This window comes from Malania oleifera, chromosome 4 (assembly GCF_029873635.1).
Source record: "Malania oleifera isolate guangnan ecotype guangnan chromosome 4, ASM2987363v1, whole genome shotgun sequence".
In the NCBI taxonomy this organism is placed as follows: Eukaryota; Viridiplantae; Streptophyta; class Magnoliopsida; order Santalales; family Ximeniaceae; genus Malania; species Malania oleifera.
This window is the reverse complement of record NC_080420.1, coordinates 7,672,034-7,688,389: the sequence shown is the minus strand read 5'-3', so window position 1 is coordinate 7,688,389 and position 16,356 is coordinate 7,672,034. Positions and strand designations below refer to the sequence as shown.

Sequence of the window (16,356 nt, the reverse complement as noted above, 5' to 3'; positions counted from 1 at the left end):
CAGATCCAGGAAACCTCCCTTCCACTTGTAAATCCTTACAATATTTTCAGAAGAAAAAAATATCTTGCCAACCAAGTTCGCACCCTCCTAATATCTCACAACAGACCTCAAGTCAAGGAGTTCGTCCAGACTACAGCTCTTGACAAGTGTCTTATCCCAACCTCTTCCAAAGAGCAATATGTTGATCTTGAGCTTGATCAAGATCTGATCAACCAATGGATCAGAGAAGGCTACACTCATCTCCATTTCGATACTGTCAGACTGCTTCTGACCCTTTATGGCTGTAAAGGACTTCCAGTTACAGCCAAGATCACTCTCCTCAACACAACCTACACGCAGTATGAGCATGCAGCGATTGGCACTTCGCTTACCACTCTCCAAGCTGGTAGCGTCTGTCTCACGTTCTTTCCCAATTTCAACATTCCTCTGAGAGACGAGAATCTAAGGAACTGCATAAAGGTTCAACTGCAGATTACTGGTGCCCCACAAGTCTTATCAGCCTATGTGGCTACCCTTCACCATCAACTCATCTACAGACTTCAAAATCATACTGTTGATCTTCCCTTTACGGGACAGTCTGAGGATACAATCCTGATCATTGCTGAACGAGAAGACGATGTTCCTACCATTCTCCAGATTCCACGACAGATCCCCAGGGAAGAGTTAAAACAACTCATTCCTCTGGAATGTATTTCCAGTTATGAACAACTTCATCAGCAATCATCACCCATCCATCTTTCCGATCCCAAATTCTAGAGACTTCCAGATGGAACGGTAAAGACGGTGTTCAACCCAAAAGATACAGCTTCATCCAGCACTCCTCCGGTGTTCCAACCCTTGATGATAAAGCCTGTAACTTTTGAAGATGACATTCCTGTCAACCACGTTGAAGTAGACGGATCCCCCATCTACACTGACAAAATTGAAGGACATTTCATTTGGGATGTTGATCCAGCAACGTGCGATCCAGATTGCACTTGCCGCCAATCTTACCAGAGAGAAACCAAACCATCCTATAAACCTTTTTCTCCTCACAAAAAACCTGATGACCCAAGCAGCCCATGGATAGGAATCCGGCGTCCAGATCCAAAACCTAAGCCTTTATGGATCTATGACAAAGTCCTTGAGATTCTTCGTGAAGAAGGACTCCTTCCTCCAGAAGAACCTGACCCAGAACCGTACCAAACTTAAGTTTCTAAACTGCCCCAATTTCAACCAATTCCCTGTTTCATGGCCTCTCTATATGACAAACAGTTTCCACCCTTGGAACCAAGATCATACACAGACTCCAACCTTCATACCAGACCTTTTGTCCAACCCTCTGAAATCCAACCAGATGGTTCCAGAAAGCTTCCATCACAAGCTGAGAACTGGCAAACTCAGAACGCCAAAACACAGAATACAACGTTGACTGTCATTGATCACAAAGTTGACAAACTCATCCATTATGGCACCCAAATGGACCAACGATTTGGCAACCTTGATTTCAGAATTGAAGCTTTATATGTTGATCTCAAAAGAAGAATTGATAGTCTTGATGCTGAGCTCAGACAATTTATCTCTGCAGGATATTTTGGATCCGTGTTTAATGATAAAGAAGCAGAAATCAGAAGGCTCAAAGATCAAGTATCTCAAATTGAACGAGATCATCGTCCAATTCCCTCACCAACCTACATCCCTAAAGCTTTTCCATACGCTCCATCATACTCTTTCATTCCTCAGTCACCACCGACTCCATCCTACCAACAGCCAGATTATTCCAAGCACTTTAAATCTACTGCTGAAATCTTTAAGAGACATTCTCTTATTCCATCAGCTCCCATTACTCACAAATCTCCAAATCTGGTCAAACCTTTGCCCCCTGAGCTTGTTGACCAAAAACTTAAAAGCCCATTTGTATCACCTGATCAATCTCCATCTTTTCTTGCTGACCCTGTTTCTGAAGTACCCACTCATGATAACAGTGATGTTTCCACTGAAATATTGTCCTCTTCCTCCGATCAAGAGATTGCTGATCTCACCAATATGATGATGGCATCTCCCATAGAACCAGGATCATCCAGAACACAAGAATTCCATGAAGAGACCGACACCACAGTTCCCATTGTGGAAGAACCTTCTGAAGCCACCTCGACTACTCCTCATTCGGTTCCTCATCATTTTTCCAATGGTTCATGGTTTTCTTTTGATGGATTACCTCCAACTAAGTGGAGAGATCGAATTCGTGAATTTGGTGCATGGATTGACCTCCAACTCTCAAAGCCCGGGAACACTTCAGAATCAGTTCTCGTTGAGTTCACATCCAGATTTACTGGAACTTTGAGAGATTGGTTTCAAAGTCTTGGTGAATACAGACAAGTTATGTTCATTAAATCCCAGATTCCCTCTTTTGCTTTGGGTACACTTTATCGAGAATTCGTCGAAGATCCAGATATTCATGCCAATGAAGTTCGACAAGAATATTTTGAAATGAGATGTTGTTCTTTAAAAAGAAAGGATCTTGATTTTCATTATCAAAGGATGTCCAAGCGGTATTATCTTCTTGGTGGATTTCATGATGACAATCTGTAACACCCCGACCCTGAGAGGCCTGGGATATTAACTTTTTACTACTAATTTACAGTGGAAGCAAAATAAATTCAATTTTTATTAAACCAGAGCGCTAATTATCCATATTACAATCACTTATTTCAAAGAAGAAAAATTACACAAGCATAAATATCTGACATCATACTAATATTTCTAAATAAATCTTTATTTTTCTATCCCCACCCGCATGCTTGCTAAGCCTGATTTCCAACATGCTCTTCATAGTTATCTGAAATAAAAATATGATTGGAGTGAGACGACACTAAGTAAATAAGATTATTATCAGTGTGTGGCCAAAATGAGTTTTTTTAAAAATTTCGTAAAACAATATTTAATACTATAACTTCAAAATTCTTTTAGAATAAATATAAATTTAAAAATTTCTGCATAAAACTTTTGTCATCAATTACAACAGTAAAATTTTATAATTATATACTATAACTGTTAAATTAAACTTTTAACTTTAAAACTGTAAAAATATTTAATGATAAATATACATATACTTTTCCTTATACGTTTTTTTTAGATCGTCATTTAAACACTAAAATGATCATTTTCATGTAAACTTATACTTTTCCTTCAAATCATCAGTCTCTTTGTACACGTAATAAGTATAAACATATATTGTAAAAATCACCCTTATGCCTGTTTGCCGTAAGTCATGTTTACCCCCATGACTAGGTTGTGCGGTCCGAAGATTGGACTTAGCTGGCTGGCCGACCAAACTAAATTAACGTACATAAACTTTAAGTGAGATTTTCCTTATTAAGTCTTGGTCTGGAACCAGGTGTGCACTCAGGAGAAATTCACTAACATAAATAACCACTCTGTAAACAGTGTGGGTGCACTCTGATCCGTATAAACTTTAAGTTGCGGTACCGAGCATCTGTAACTTTGAACTTTCGTTGCCATAAGGGGTTTTAAAATCATCTTATTATAATTTATGCAATTTAAAATAATATCGTAAAAATCTAATCTTTACTCATATTTTCAAAAAAAAAATGCAACATAGAAATAAACTCATGCCACACAATTTTTGTGTTAAAAATATATATAATTTTATTTTTGAATAGAAAAAAATGCTAAAAATTTACCCAAGGGGATTAGAACATTTCTTAACCCAAAAATAGATGCAAGTATATTAAAGATAGAATTAGTATAATTAAATATGCGTAAAAATAAACTCATGGAAATTTTGTGAAACTAATTAACATAATTGAAATTTACTTATAAAATAAACTCGGGTATAAATTTTAAATAAAAAAAAACTAACATAATCAAAATTTACGTATCTTCTTCCTTACGAACACTGTAACTATCTCTAAGAAATGAGATCGGAAAAAGTGGGTGATTGAGAATTTATTCAAAAATTCTCTCTCCACCACAAATTCTTTCACTCACTAATCCTTCTCTTTCTTGAAAAATTGTTGTGAAAAATGAAGGTTGAGAGCTCCCTATTTATAGGAAAATTTTGGGGAAGAAATGAAATTTATAAAAGTGTGGGGAGATGTGTGAAATTATAATTTTTTTTTAAATTAAAGAATGGGCAAGGGATGGGCAAGGTATGGGTTGAGTATAGGATGGGGATGGAGGCCATGTGAGAGTGCTTGCCACCATTCCCATTAAATAAATTTTTAATTAATCACTTACCTAATTAATTAGTCAATTAGTTAATTAATTATTTTATTATTTTATTATTTTTCTTAATCATTATTATCATTATTATTATCATTGTTTTTACTTTTAAACTATTTTTAGTATTTATTTATTTATTATTTATTTTTAAACAAAATTAAATTTGAATTTTGAAAACTCATATGGACCCCACATGGTCTTGTGGGCCCCACACAACTTTGAGACTCGAATGGATCCTACGTAACTCAAATAACTCTTATACTATTTTATGCATCCTACATAACTTTGGGACTCGTGTAAACCTCCATACGGCTTCGAGACTCATGTGGACCCCACACAGTCTTGTGGGCCCCGCATAGGATACCTATATTATTATTATTTTATCATATATTTTTACAAATTATATTAGTCAAAACATTATTTTATGTACTTATTTACGTATATAAACAGTGTCTTGTGACTCCAGGACTCATGTGGACCCCACATAGTCTTGTGGGCCCCACATATGATATCTATATTATTATCATCTTATTATGTATTTTTACAAATTATGTCTGTCAAAATACTATTTTATGTATATATACTTATTTACGTGTACAAACAGTATCTATCCTGTTTATCTTATGAAATTCCATTTTGATCAGGTCGACCTTCAGGGAGCGACTGAGCCGCAATGGTCTCTGAGCACTCGCTTAGACAAGGTCTTTCTTAGACATCAAACATGGAATCAAGGATCCTACAGAAAAAAAACACTTTTGTATTGATATAGACTTAATGACCATTTTTATTATTTTATTATTATTGTGCTTTAATCGTATATATATTTTTGGGTCATCACACAATCTTAGACAAGTTTACATTAATTCATTACTAGAAGATATATAGCCAGATTTACAGAGAAAGATTGCTTCTCTCTCACGACCACTCAAAGAAATCTCATTATGAGAAATTCATCAATTGGCACTCACTACTCTTGAAAAGCTATGTGATACCCATCAATTGTTTTTAAAGATGATCAAGCAGAATCATAAGTTCACAAAGCAATGCAAGAAGCTCTACTTACAGATCAAATGTAAAGAAAAGAATTGCATCTGTAGTCCTAAAAAGAATAAGCATTTCAAAGACTATGGTTCTAACAAGCTTTCCAAGAAAGACCACAGAAAGAAGAAAAAGTTCAGATTCTTCAAAAAGAAGAACCGACGAGAACATGACAAATCTCCTCGATGTTTCATTTGCAAAAAGAAAGGCCACAATGCAAAGCAATGCCCAATGAACAGGACAAAATCTGCAAAGCTTGCCCAATAGTTACAAAATGAAGAACTTGATGCAGATGCAGAATCTGTTCTTTCAGAACAAAAAGAGATGACTGAAAAAACTATTCTCGTCCTCACTGATTCAGAAGATTCTGATTCAGAAGTTGATTATCATTCAGATGAAACTCTTTAAGTCCAACCAGTCCAGCCGATTCTCTCTTCTCAAGATTCTCAGATAAGTCCTTATGTTCAAATTCAGCTCCTCCCTGAAAAATATGGTATACCGATTCCTGTTGTTGCATTCATTGATACAGGATCTCATAAGACCATGGTTAATCCAAAAGTTCTACCATCAGATTGTTGGTCTTCCCATACTCAATTCTTTAGAGCTGCAAATGATCAAATTTTTACTACTACTTTGATTTCCAAAAGGAAAATTGGGATTAAACTCCTTCCTAATTGCATCATTTGGACTCATGCTATCGGTAGTCCACTTCCTCAAAAAGATGTTTTATTAGGATGGGATGTTTATTGTCTTTCAAAATCCTTGAGGATTCTTCCATTGGAATTAAGTACAAAAGAGAATTCAAGCCTTTTACCCAGACAAACAAGATTTATTCTCTTTCGTATTCTCCTCCAGATTTCCAGCCCATTCAAAACAAACTTCTCAAGTTATGTGCAGAAAGTCATGATCGGTTCATTCATGATCATCCACTCTGGAAAAACCCAAACTTTTTCATTCACATTCCCTTCAAACTCAATGAAGATATTAGTCTAACTAAAGCTACCCATCCGGGAATGACTCCTTCAGACCTTAAGCTTGCCAGAGAAGAATGTTATTCTTTATTAAAGTAAGGTCTTATTGAACCAACCAATTCCTCTTAAGCATGTCAAGCATTTTATGTTGAAAAAAGATCAGAAAAGATCAGAGGAAAAAAGAGATTAGTTATTGATTACAAGCCGTTGAATGTGTTCATCAGGGATGATAAGTTCCCTATTCCAAAAGCCATGACACAATTGATCCATCTTGCAGAAGCAAAAATATTCTCAAAGTTTGATATGAAAGGTGCTTTTTGGCAACTTAGTATACACCCAGATGACCGATTCAAGACAGCTTTCTGTACTCCGAATGAACAGTTCCAATGGACTGTTTTGCCCTTCGGCTTAAAGATCGCACCATTACTTTTTCAAAAGGCGATGACTAAGATTTTCAATCCTATCCTGCACAGTACCCTGATTTATATCGATGATATATTATTGTTCTCAAAAAGTCTTGCAGATCATCATCACCTTCTTGATCATTTCCACCAGCTAGCATCGCAGTACGAGATAATGCTATCAGAAAAAAAAAAAGTATAATTGGACAAAAAGAAATTGATTTTCTGGGAATGAAAATATCCCATGGATCTATCTGCCCAAGTCCATATCTTGCTGAGCAGAGAAGGTTCCTGTTTGGATTGTAGTAATACGGCTTGTGTAGGATGAATATACTGTGTACGGTGGCTACTTCAGCTGGGTCCATCTTCCATATGTTATGGTTAGCCATGAGGGTAGTCAGCTTCTTTCTCCATGTGAAGAGAGGATCGAACAGCTGGAGGAAAGTCTAGAACAGGGATTTCTGGTTGGCTGGATCATCAAGATGAGCGTACGTCTGTTGGAGAGGGAGGAATGCAACATGTACCTGCAAAACAGAGATATATCATAGATACCATAATACATGAGTATTGAAGGATGACGGCTTGATGACGTAAGGATTGAGGAAAGGGTATGCTGGGAAGGTCAGGTGATGGCTTATCAGGTTAGCATAGTGGTAACAGAAGGGTTTTGCACAGAATTTGATTTTGGAGACATCAGTGGTTTCTGGAGGTATTTCCGGCGGGAAATGAATCTGGGTTGAGGCACCAAGGTAGAGGATATCAGGAGGTGAAGAGGAGGATGAGGCCATGAGGATTAATGGAATGGCTCGGTGGCTGGTTATGAGAAAGGATGTTTTCCGAGAGCGAGAAAACATATCAGCGAGGACATTGTTATCGCCTTTTATATGCTTCACGGAGAAGTCATATTTGGAAAACCAGTCTTTCAATCTGAGAATCTGTGGATCAGGGAGAATCTTGTTTCGGAATTCAAGCATCTTTGAGAAGTACAAGTTGTCCATTTCAACTGTGAAGTGCTTTGATCTGACATAGAAGTCAAATTTCTGAATTCCATTTTTCACTGCAATTATTTCCTTGAACACAGTGTGATAGTGCTTTTGAGAATCTTTGAATTCTCCACTTGCGTGTCCGCAATAGGACCTCTTGTTATCCTTATCTTCAAGCAGTGGGGCACCCCAATAATGATCACTGGCGTCTGAATGAATGATCAGATTTCCTGTGAATGGAATAGTCAGAGGCGGTGGATCCTTTGCAGCTTTCTTGAGGTATTTGACAGCCTTTGTCTGGTCAGGGCCCCATGGGGGTGGCTTCTTTTTCAATAGCTGTGACAGGGCGCTGGTGAATTGACTCGCATGCGGGATAAAGTCTCGGATGTAATTAATGACGCCAAGAAATTGCTGTATTTCTTTGACAGAAAGATTTTCATCAGGAAATTGTAATAATTGCTCAGCAAGATATGGACCTAGGCAGATAGTTCCATGGGATATTTTCATTCCCAGAAAATCAATTTCTTTTTGTCCAATTATACTTTTCTTTTCTGATAGCATTATCTCGTACTGTGATGCCAGCTGGTGGAAATGATCAAGAAGGTGATGATGATCTGCAAGACTTTTTGAGAAAAATAATATATCATCAATATAAATCAGGGTACTGTGTAGGATAGGATTGAAAATCCTGGTCATCACCTTTTGAAATAATGATGGTGCGATCTTTAAGCCGAGGGGCAAAACAGTCCATTGGAACTGTTCATTCAGAATACAGAAAGTTGTCTTGAATCGGTCATCTGGGTGTATACCGAGTTGCCAAATAACACCTTTCAGATCAAACTTTGAAAATATTTCTGCTTCTGCAAGATGGATGAATTGTGTCCTGACTTTTGGAATAGGGAACTTATCATCCCTAATGAACACATTCAATGGCTTATAATCAATAACTAATCTCTTTTTTCCTCTGATATTTTCTGATCTTTTTTCAACATAAAGTGATCAACTTTGTTTTTTCCTAACAATATAATTATACTATTTTTATTTATAATTATTAATTGAATATATGAAAAAATATCATTTATATTAAACTAAAATATTTGATTTATGTAATTGCTAGTTAATTTTACTAAATAATTATGCTTTTGATAATTAAAAAAATTAAAATTGAAAAATAACATATATTCATATGGTAAATAGCAAATGCTTAAAATAATTCATTATTTAGATTCATACATTGATTTAAGTTAAACCCATAAAAGACTCACAAAATGATAGATGAATTTAGTGTTCAACATTTAACACTTATTTTTTTACCAAACACTTCCTAAATTATTTTCACAAGCAAATAATGATAAAAAATTATATATATATTTCATACAAATTTTATAAAAATTGAAAAAATAAAAAACTTTTTAAAAATTCCTTAAAAAATTAAAATAAAAAATATATATTTTCTATACTTAAACAAGCCATAAACTTTTTCATTGTGATTTTTTTTTTAATTACTAAATGCCTCCTATTTAAGATTTGGCCTTTTGCTTGCTATAAATGAAAAGTACTAAATTGCGAGAGATTGAATACAGGGGAGAGAATTTGTTTTATTGCAAAAGGAGAAAATACTGAACTGTGAGAGAAAGATGGAGAGAATTTCTATGCATTTCTTCTATATCAAATTACTGTACAAGATTAGTATATATAGAATACAAAATGGAATCAAAGAATCAGTTGGTGGCCAACCACAGGAATAATATACGATTATTCTTAACAATTTTCTGTAATGGAAAAGAAGAGAAAAAAGAAGAAAAAAAAAAACAGAAAAAGGGAATCTGAGCTGTTATAGATGGCTGCTTGCAGACATCTTAATTTCCTTCAATCTTCAACAGCCCCCGACAAGATGGAGAGTAGATGTCTTCTACTCCCATCTTAGATGAGAATGAATAAAAGGCTTGTGAGCCTAAGCTCTTTGTGAGAATGTCTACCACTTGCACCTTGCTTGCCACATGCTTTGTTGAAATGTAACCCTCTTGAATCTTGTCTCTAATTAAATGACAATCTATTTGTATATGTTTTGTCCTCTCATGGAATATGGGATTGGTGGCAATGTGCATAGCTGATTTGTTGTCACAGTACAAGAAAGCAGCCTGTGAATGAGCAATTTGTAAATCCTTCAGCAAATACCTCAGCCGAGTCAATTCACAGCTGACATTTGCCATTGCCCAGTACTCTACCTCTACAGAAGTCCTAGAGACCACACTTTGTTTCTTTGACTTCCAAGACACCAAGGATTTTCCCAAGGAACATGTAATAGCCTGTCATGGACCTCCTAGTGTCTGGACAGGCCCCCCAATCTGAATCACTAAAACCTCTGAGTTGGATTTTTGAATTTGCTGGATAGAACAAACTCTGCCCTGGTGACCTTTTGAAGAACCGTAGTACCTTGTGAGCTGCCTGCAGGTGTGGCACTCTTGGATTCTTCATGAATTGACTTAGCATTTGGACCGAGTAAGCTAATTCAAGCCTGGTTATGATTAGGTACAATAATCTACCAATCAACATTCTATAAAGAGCAAGCTCAGGAAGTAACTCTCCTTCTTCTTTGGACATTCTAACATTTTGATCTAAAGGAATCTTTGCTGGAGTAGAGCCAATGGTACCCGAGTCTCCTAAAATATCCAAAGCATATTTGCGTTGGTATAAATGAATTCCCTTTGCTGTCCTGGCCACTTCAATACCTAGAAAATATTTCAACTTACCAAGGTCTTTGATTTTGAATTGGTCATCAAGAGATCTCTTCAATTGATCAATTGTGTCCATATCATTTCCAGCAACTATTATATCATCCACATATACTAAAATAGTTGTGAAAAAGCCTTCAATTATCTCTGTGAACAAGTTGTAGTCTGCCCTGGACTGAAAATATTCTTGGTGAATGATGAAATTTGAGAGTTTTGAGTACCATTGACGTGAGACTTGTTTGAGACCATACAAACTTTTGTTTAATTTGCATACTTTTCTCCCACCTTCATTAGGACAACCAGGGGGCAACTCCATGTACACCTCCTCCTCTAAAACCCCATACAAGAAGGCATTATTGACATCAAATTGCTGCAAAAACCACCCTTTTACTATTGCAATGGCTAACAAGGTTCTCACAGTAACCATTTTTGCCATAGGAGAAAAGGTTTCATGGTAATCCAACCCCTCTTGTTGTGTGTACCCCTTAGTAACAAGTCTGGCCTTGTATCTTTTTATGCTACCATTAGCACTAAATTTGATTTTGTAAACCCATTTACAGCCTATTGGTTCCTTCTTAGGAGGTAAATCCATAATAACCCAAGTGTCATTGAGTTCAAGGGCAGCAATTTCATCTTTCATGGCCTCGACCCAGTTAGATGATGTACTGGCCTCTTGGTAAGTTCTAGGTTCATTGTGTGAGGTTATGGAGGTAATGAAAGCCTTGTGTGGTGTAGGCAACTTATCATAAGATATGTTGGCACTTAGAGGAGAGGGCTTACCTGACAAGATCTGGTTTTTCTGCTTGTCCAAGTCCTGAGATGGGAGAAGAAAGGTTGACTACCGACATATGAAATCTTGCAAATAGGTAGGGGCTCTCCTTATTCTGGTTGTTCTTCGGGGTAAGTGTGTATGGATGTTGTCATAAGCTTCTGTTTATAGTCTGGAGTTATTTTGAGAACTGATTAGTTCATTATTTTGTGAATCAGGTAATACAGTAGGCATTGGCTCCCCTTTTGAAATGATATTGGGGTTGACAATGTCTATAGAATGATTATGAACAAGAATAGTGGGAATGGAAATGACGGGGTTTTGAGTAAAACTCAATTCATTTGGATTTGGTAGTGCATTAATGTTGCTAAAATTAGTATCAAGATGGCTGCTTTTGTCTGTTTTGAATGAAAAAACAATTTCATAAAACACAAAAATTTGAGAGATGAAAATCTTTTTAGTATCTAGGTCCAGAAGTCTATATCCTTTGACACCAAAAGGATAACTAATAAATACAGACTTTCTAGCCCTCGGATCAAATTTATGTCTTCCATTGACCAAAGTGATAGCAAAAGCCAAGCACCCAAAAACCTTTAAATGGGCATAACTAGGTTTCTTTTTGAACAAAATCTCAAAAGGGCTTTTATGATTTAATAATGGAGATGGAGTTCTATTAATGAGATATATAGTCGTAAGGATGCAGTGGTTCCAATACTTCAATGAAATGCTACTTTGAAATTTTAGTGCTCTTGCAACATTCAAAATATGTTGATGCTTCCTTTCAACAATAGCATTTTGTTGAGGTGTCTCCACACATGTTCTTTGGTGCCAAATCCCATGTTTTAGATAAAATTCTTTCATGTCTAACTCACCTCCATTATCACTCCAAATGGTTTTTACTTTTGTTTCAAATTGGGTTTCCACCATTACACAAAAGTTTTGCAAACTGGTGCTGGCTTCTGATTTCAATTTCAGCATATAAGTCCAAGTACACCTACTGAAATCATCCACAATAGTCAAAAGATACCTACAGCCATCATGACTAATCTCATTACATGGACCCCATATATCACAACGTATCAGCTCAAAACATTCCTTAGATTGATGTTGACTAGTAAGGAATGGTAGTTTGTGTTGTTTAGCTAAAGGACAAATGAGACATGGGTGATCATCAGAGGGTTTTGGTAATGCTGACTTTGGTATCTGTGTCAAATTGAGAATAAGAAGAATGGCCTAATCTATAGTGCCAGAGGTCAAAAGATTCATTGTTGTTGTTGACAGAGGCTAAAAGACTATTTTTGAGGTTGTATTTGGACAAAGCATCAGATAAGGCTAAAGGAGAGACTTCCTTTTGCAGCATATGATAGAGTCCTTGCTTCACTTCACCCATGCCAGTCATTGTCCAAGTCAAAAGGTCCTGAATATAGCAGCAATCAAAGAAGAAAACAAGGCAACAATTTAGTTCTTGAGTCAATTTCTTTGCTGAAATCAGATTAAAAGAGAAATTGGGAACACAAAAGACATTATGCAGTATAAGATTCTTGGTGACTTTGGTTGTTCCTACGTGAGTAACAGGCACTATCTCACCATTTGGTAAACCTACAAAGGAGGAAATAGTACTTTGGATGGAATGAAATAAGGACTTGGAGCAGATCATATGGTCCATTGCTCCAGTGTCTAGAATCCAAGGAGTTTCTGAAATATTGCTGGATTTGGGAGTAAAAGTAGAGAGAAACAGTGATATACCAGAAATTTTGTGACTATTTGCATCTGAGGATGAAGGTGTAACCATGGCATGGACATGATTGGCCAAGGGAATGAGGGCTTGGTTGTTAGAGACAGGTTTTAGGAGAGCTAGAAGCTGAGTATACTGCTCTTGAGTTAATGACATTTGAGGTTTGTCTTTCAGAACCTCCTGCTCAGGACCAACTGCTGCATTTGCATTTGCTAGATTCATAACAGGTTTGTTCTTCCCTTCTCCCTTGTATCCCGCTGGGTATCCATGCAGTTTGAAGCATTTTTCTGTTGTGTGGCCCAGCATTTTGCAATGAATACATGTGGGCTTGTTTGAATTTGCTTTGAAGCATCTCTCTAGAGGGATTTTACAGAAGGTACAATAATACTTATCCCTCCTTTGTTGCCCAGTAGATTGTTTGCTGAAATTTCCTTTGCTCATTATAGCCATAGAATCACTGCCCATGCTATTTGCAGAAATTTCTCTTCTCTTTTCCTCTTGCTGAATAATGGAGTAAACCTCATTCAAGCTGGGAAAGAGTTTGATCAGTAGTATATGTGCTTTAATACCCTTATAAGTATCATTGAGTCCCATTAAGAATTTCATCACACAATCCCTTTGCTGGTTTTGAACTACAACTTTAAACCCTCCACAGGTAGTACAGTTAGGGATTGATTCATAATTGAGTAATTCATCAAGCAAGGTTTCAAGTTTAGAGAAATAAATGCGTACTGAGTCCTGGTTTTACTTTAGGTCTGTGATGCCTTGCTTTACCTTGAAAATTCTTGGAGCATTTTGCTGAGCAAAACGTTGTTCTAGCTCCAACCAAAGCTGATGTGCAGTCTCTGCACATTTAGTGCTAGACTTGATATCAACTACCATTGTGTCTTGCATCCATGTTATCATGATGTCATTGCACCTCGGCCAATGTTCCATTAGAGGATCATTGGGGTTAGAAGGTTCACAGATCGTGCCATCAATGAACCCGAGCTTGTTCTTAATCCACAAGGCCCTCTTCATAGATCTAGCCCAAGAATAGTAGTTGTTGGAGTCCAAGGTATGAGTGACAAGCATGGCACCTAAACCATCGTTGCTGCCAATATAATAAAGACTGGTGGGCCGCATTGGGTCGTGAGGAATAGCTCCTGACCAATTGGTGTTTGACTGCACATGAATGGTGTTTGGTGGTGGGTTCGGAGGAATGGTTTAGCTGGTATTGATGGATTCCTCCATCACTTCTCTGATACCATATAAGATTTGGTCTTTTGCTTGCTGTAAATGAAAAGTATCGAACTGCGAGAGATTGAATACAGGGGAGAGAATTTGCTTTACTGCAAAAGGCGAAAATACTGAACTGAGAGAGAGAGAGATTGAGAGAATTTTCGTGCATTTCTTCTATATCAAATTACTATACAAAATTAGTATATATAGAATACAAAATGGAATCAAAGAATCAATTGGTTGCTAACCACAGGAATAATATACAGTTATTCCTAACAATTTTATGTAACGGAAAAGAAAAGGAAAAAAAAAAACAGTAAAAAGAATCTTAGCTGTTATGGTTGGCTGCCTGCAGACATCTTAATTTCCTTCAATCTTCAACATCCTAAGCTTTTTGGTTTAATACTACAAACATCCATGCTCGTCTGTATTTTTCAGCAGCCTAACTATTTAGATCGTACAGCAACCGCATTAAAAAAAATAAAATCAATGATCAAGACATAAACTTTAAGAAAATTCAAAGACTAAAAAGAACATTCAACTCAATATTTAGAAATTACTCCTCGCTCTCCAATGAAAACAACTATTTTACATCCACGTATGAAATCCATAGGAACTAGGATGGATGACAGAGCCCTTATCTGCCTCTGCTCCCTTCTTCACAAGAACAAAAAAGATAGCAAAACACAATTTCCAAACCCATCAAATCACTACTCTCTGCGCAGAAATTCATAAGCTCAATTCCAAACAAAAAAAAAAATCTATTGGGTTCCACAAGAAAAAACCAGTACATAAATCTATGCAATCATGGAGTTGAAAACTTACAATTGCCCGAAAACATGTCCCCCAAAATGCATCTATGCAAATTTACATTAATCAGAAAAAGCATGACGAGAGGTGCCTTTCACATATGTATTGACTAAAAGCACTCCTGGCAAATTTTCTATTTAGAACAACCAATTTCAAGACTGCGCATCACAATTCACAAGCTAGCTAGCTAGCTAGCTATTTCCTCGACGAGGATTGCTTTGAAGTCCAATACTTTTGGATCTCTTCTGCAGTTCTTCCTGGGATTCTCCCAGCTATTAAAGGCCACCTGATCATCCATAACAGAACACAAATCAAATTCACAACAGATATGAATCACTTAATTTGGTCATATATTCTGCATTACTGCCTGCACAAACACGAAGGAAAAGTTGAGCACAAACCAAACCTCTTTCCAACCAAGTTAAACATTCTGGCTATGAGTTGTTCTTCATCCTCAGAGAACTCCAGCTTGGGTTCCTGATTGGGAACATCTGAAACAGAGCAACCCCCCCAGATGAGAAAACAAGGGTAGAGACAAAATCCATTATTGGAATATGACCAGCAGCTGTTTTTTTCAAATGGGTACCTTTTGCATCCTCATTATTACGGTGGTCAGAGATGTGATCTGAGTCACCCATTTCTTCACAAGAACAGCAGCAGAGGAAGTCGAGGAGGTCTACGGGCAGTACAGGGTTGCAATGGTATATATATAGATTTTGAGGAGCCAGTAGTGGAGGAGGGCTGTAGGACTGGTAGTTTCAGCCTTTGATGGGTGGTTGGGTGATAGTCATTTAGCTTGCCTTTTATGTCTATCCGAGTAAGCTGAAGTTGTCCTTATTCGGTCGCAAGAGCCAAAAAATAAAAAAAAAACAAAGGCAACCACATTGGAAAGTTTATCTATATGCACCGACTGTATACAATAATGGACCTAGTGAGTCCAAATCCCCGCCGAGGGGAAAATGATTAAGTTAGAATGGATAATGGTGAGGCATTTTGAACAGCTGATCAAATTCTTAGCCTTTGTTTTTCAGAACTTCCAAATATTAAGGATGCCAAAAAAGAAGAAGATATGAAAAAACTCACTTTTTTTTTTTTTTAATGTTCAGTAATCAAAATAGTCCGAAAGAAATAAGAAATATGTTGAATCAACTAACAGGGAATAAGACAAATAAGAAAAATTTAATAGCCCTCAATCTAGTATAGAAAAAAATACTCCCAATTGAGTGAACTAGCAAAAAATGGTTCATGCATACGATCCCACCTAGTAAGACTAAAGGCTTGTTGTTATTATCTATATATATCCAAGTCCAATTTTTTTAAAATTTTGATTTTTTAAAATGTTTCACTAAATTATGATTGGTTAATTTTTTAACTCTTAAAGTCCTATTAATGACTCATTATACAGTTAATTAATTTCTCCATCAAATTATTGACTCATAATTATAGGTCATCGAAAGCATAGAGTATAC

At 36.6% G+C, this 16,356-nt stretch overlaps 3 protein-coding genes across 3 annotated transcripts; all 3 read right to left on the bottom strand.

The window, feature by feature from the left end:
* Positions 1 to 12,134: 12,134 nt before the first annotated feature.
* Positions 12,135 to 14,924, bottom strand: LOC131152798 (uncharacterized). Its single transcript, XM_058104664.1, has 2 exons — positions 12,868 to 14,924; positions 12,135 to 12,538 (listed from the first exon to the last, which is right to left on the bottom strand). Exons 1-2 carry the CDS (start codon positions 13,460 to 13,462, stop codon positions 12,504 to 12,506), a joined length of 630 nt encoding a protein of 209 aa, XP_057960647.1. The 5' UTR covers positions 13,463 to 14,924; the 3' UTR covers positions 12,135 to 12,503.
* LOC131153664 (uncharacterized) lies at positions 13,601 to 13,981 on the bottom strand. The gene has a single exon (XM_058106115.1). The coding sequence runs from the start codon at positions 13,979 to 13,981 to the stop codon at positions 13,601 to 13,603; it is 381 nt and encodes a 126-aa protein (XP_057962098.1).
* On the bottom strand, positions 14,799 to 15,661 carry LOC131152799 (transcription factor CPC-like). Its single transcript, XM_058104665.1, has 3 exons — positions 15,474 to 15,661; positions 15,294 to 15,378; positions 14,799 to 15,173 (listed from the first exon to the last, which is right to left on the bottom strand). Exons 1-3 carry the CDS (start codon positions 15,523 to 15,525, stop codon positions 15,083 to 15,085), a joined length of 228 nt encoding a protein of 75 aa, XP_057960648.1. The 5' UTR covers positions 15,526 to 15,661; the 3' UTR covers positions 14,799 to 15,082.
* Between the last annotated feature and the right edge of the window lie 695 nt (positions 15,662 to 16,356).

Coding starts and splice junctions, on each gene's coding strand:
- LOC131152798 (XM_058104664.1), bottom strand. CDS start 13,462: ATGAAATTCTTAATGGGACTCAATGATACTTATAAGGGTATTAAAGCA. Junction 12,539..12,867: donor AAATAGTCACAAAATTTCTG/GTATATCACTGT, acceptor TGCTATATTCAG/GACCTTTTGACTTGGACAAT.
- LOC131153664 (XM_058106115.1), bottom strand. CDS start 13,981: ATGCGGCCCACCAGTCTTTATTATATTGGCAGCAACGATGGTTTAGGT.
- LOC131152799 (XM_058104665.1), bottom strand. CDS start 15,525: ATGGGTGACTCAGATCACATCTCTGACCACCGTAATAATGAGGATGCA. Junction 15,379..15,473: donor TAATAATGAGGATGCAAAAG/GTACCCATTTGA, acceptor GCTCTGTTTCAG/ATGTTCCCAATCAGGAACCC. Junction 15,174..15,293: donor TTTAACTTGGTTGGAAAGAG/GTTTGGTTTGTG, acceptor ATGGATGATCAG/GTGGCCTTTAATAGCTGGGA.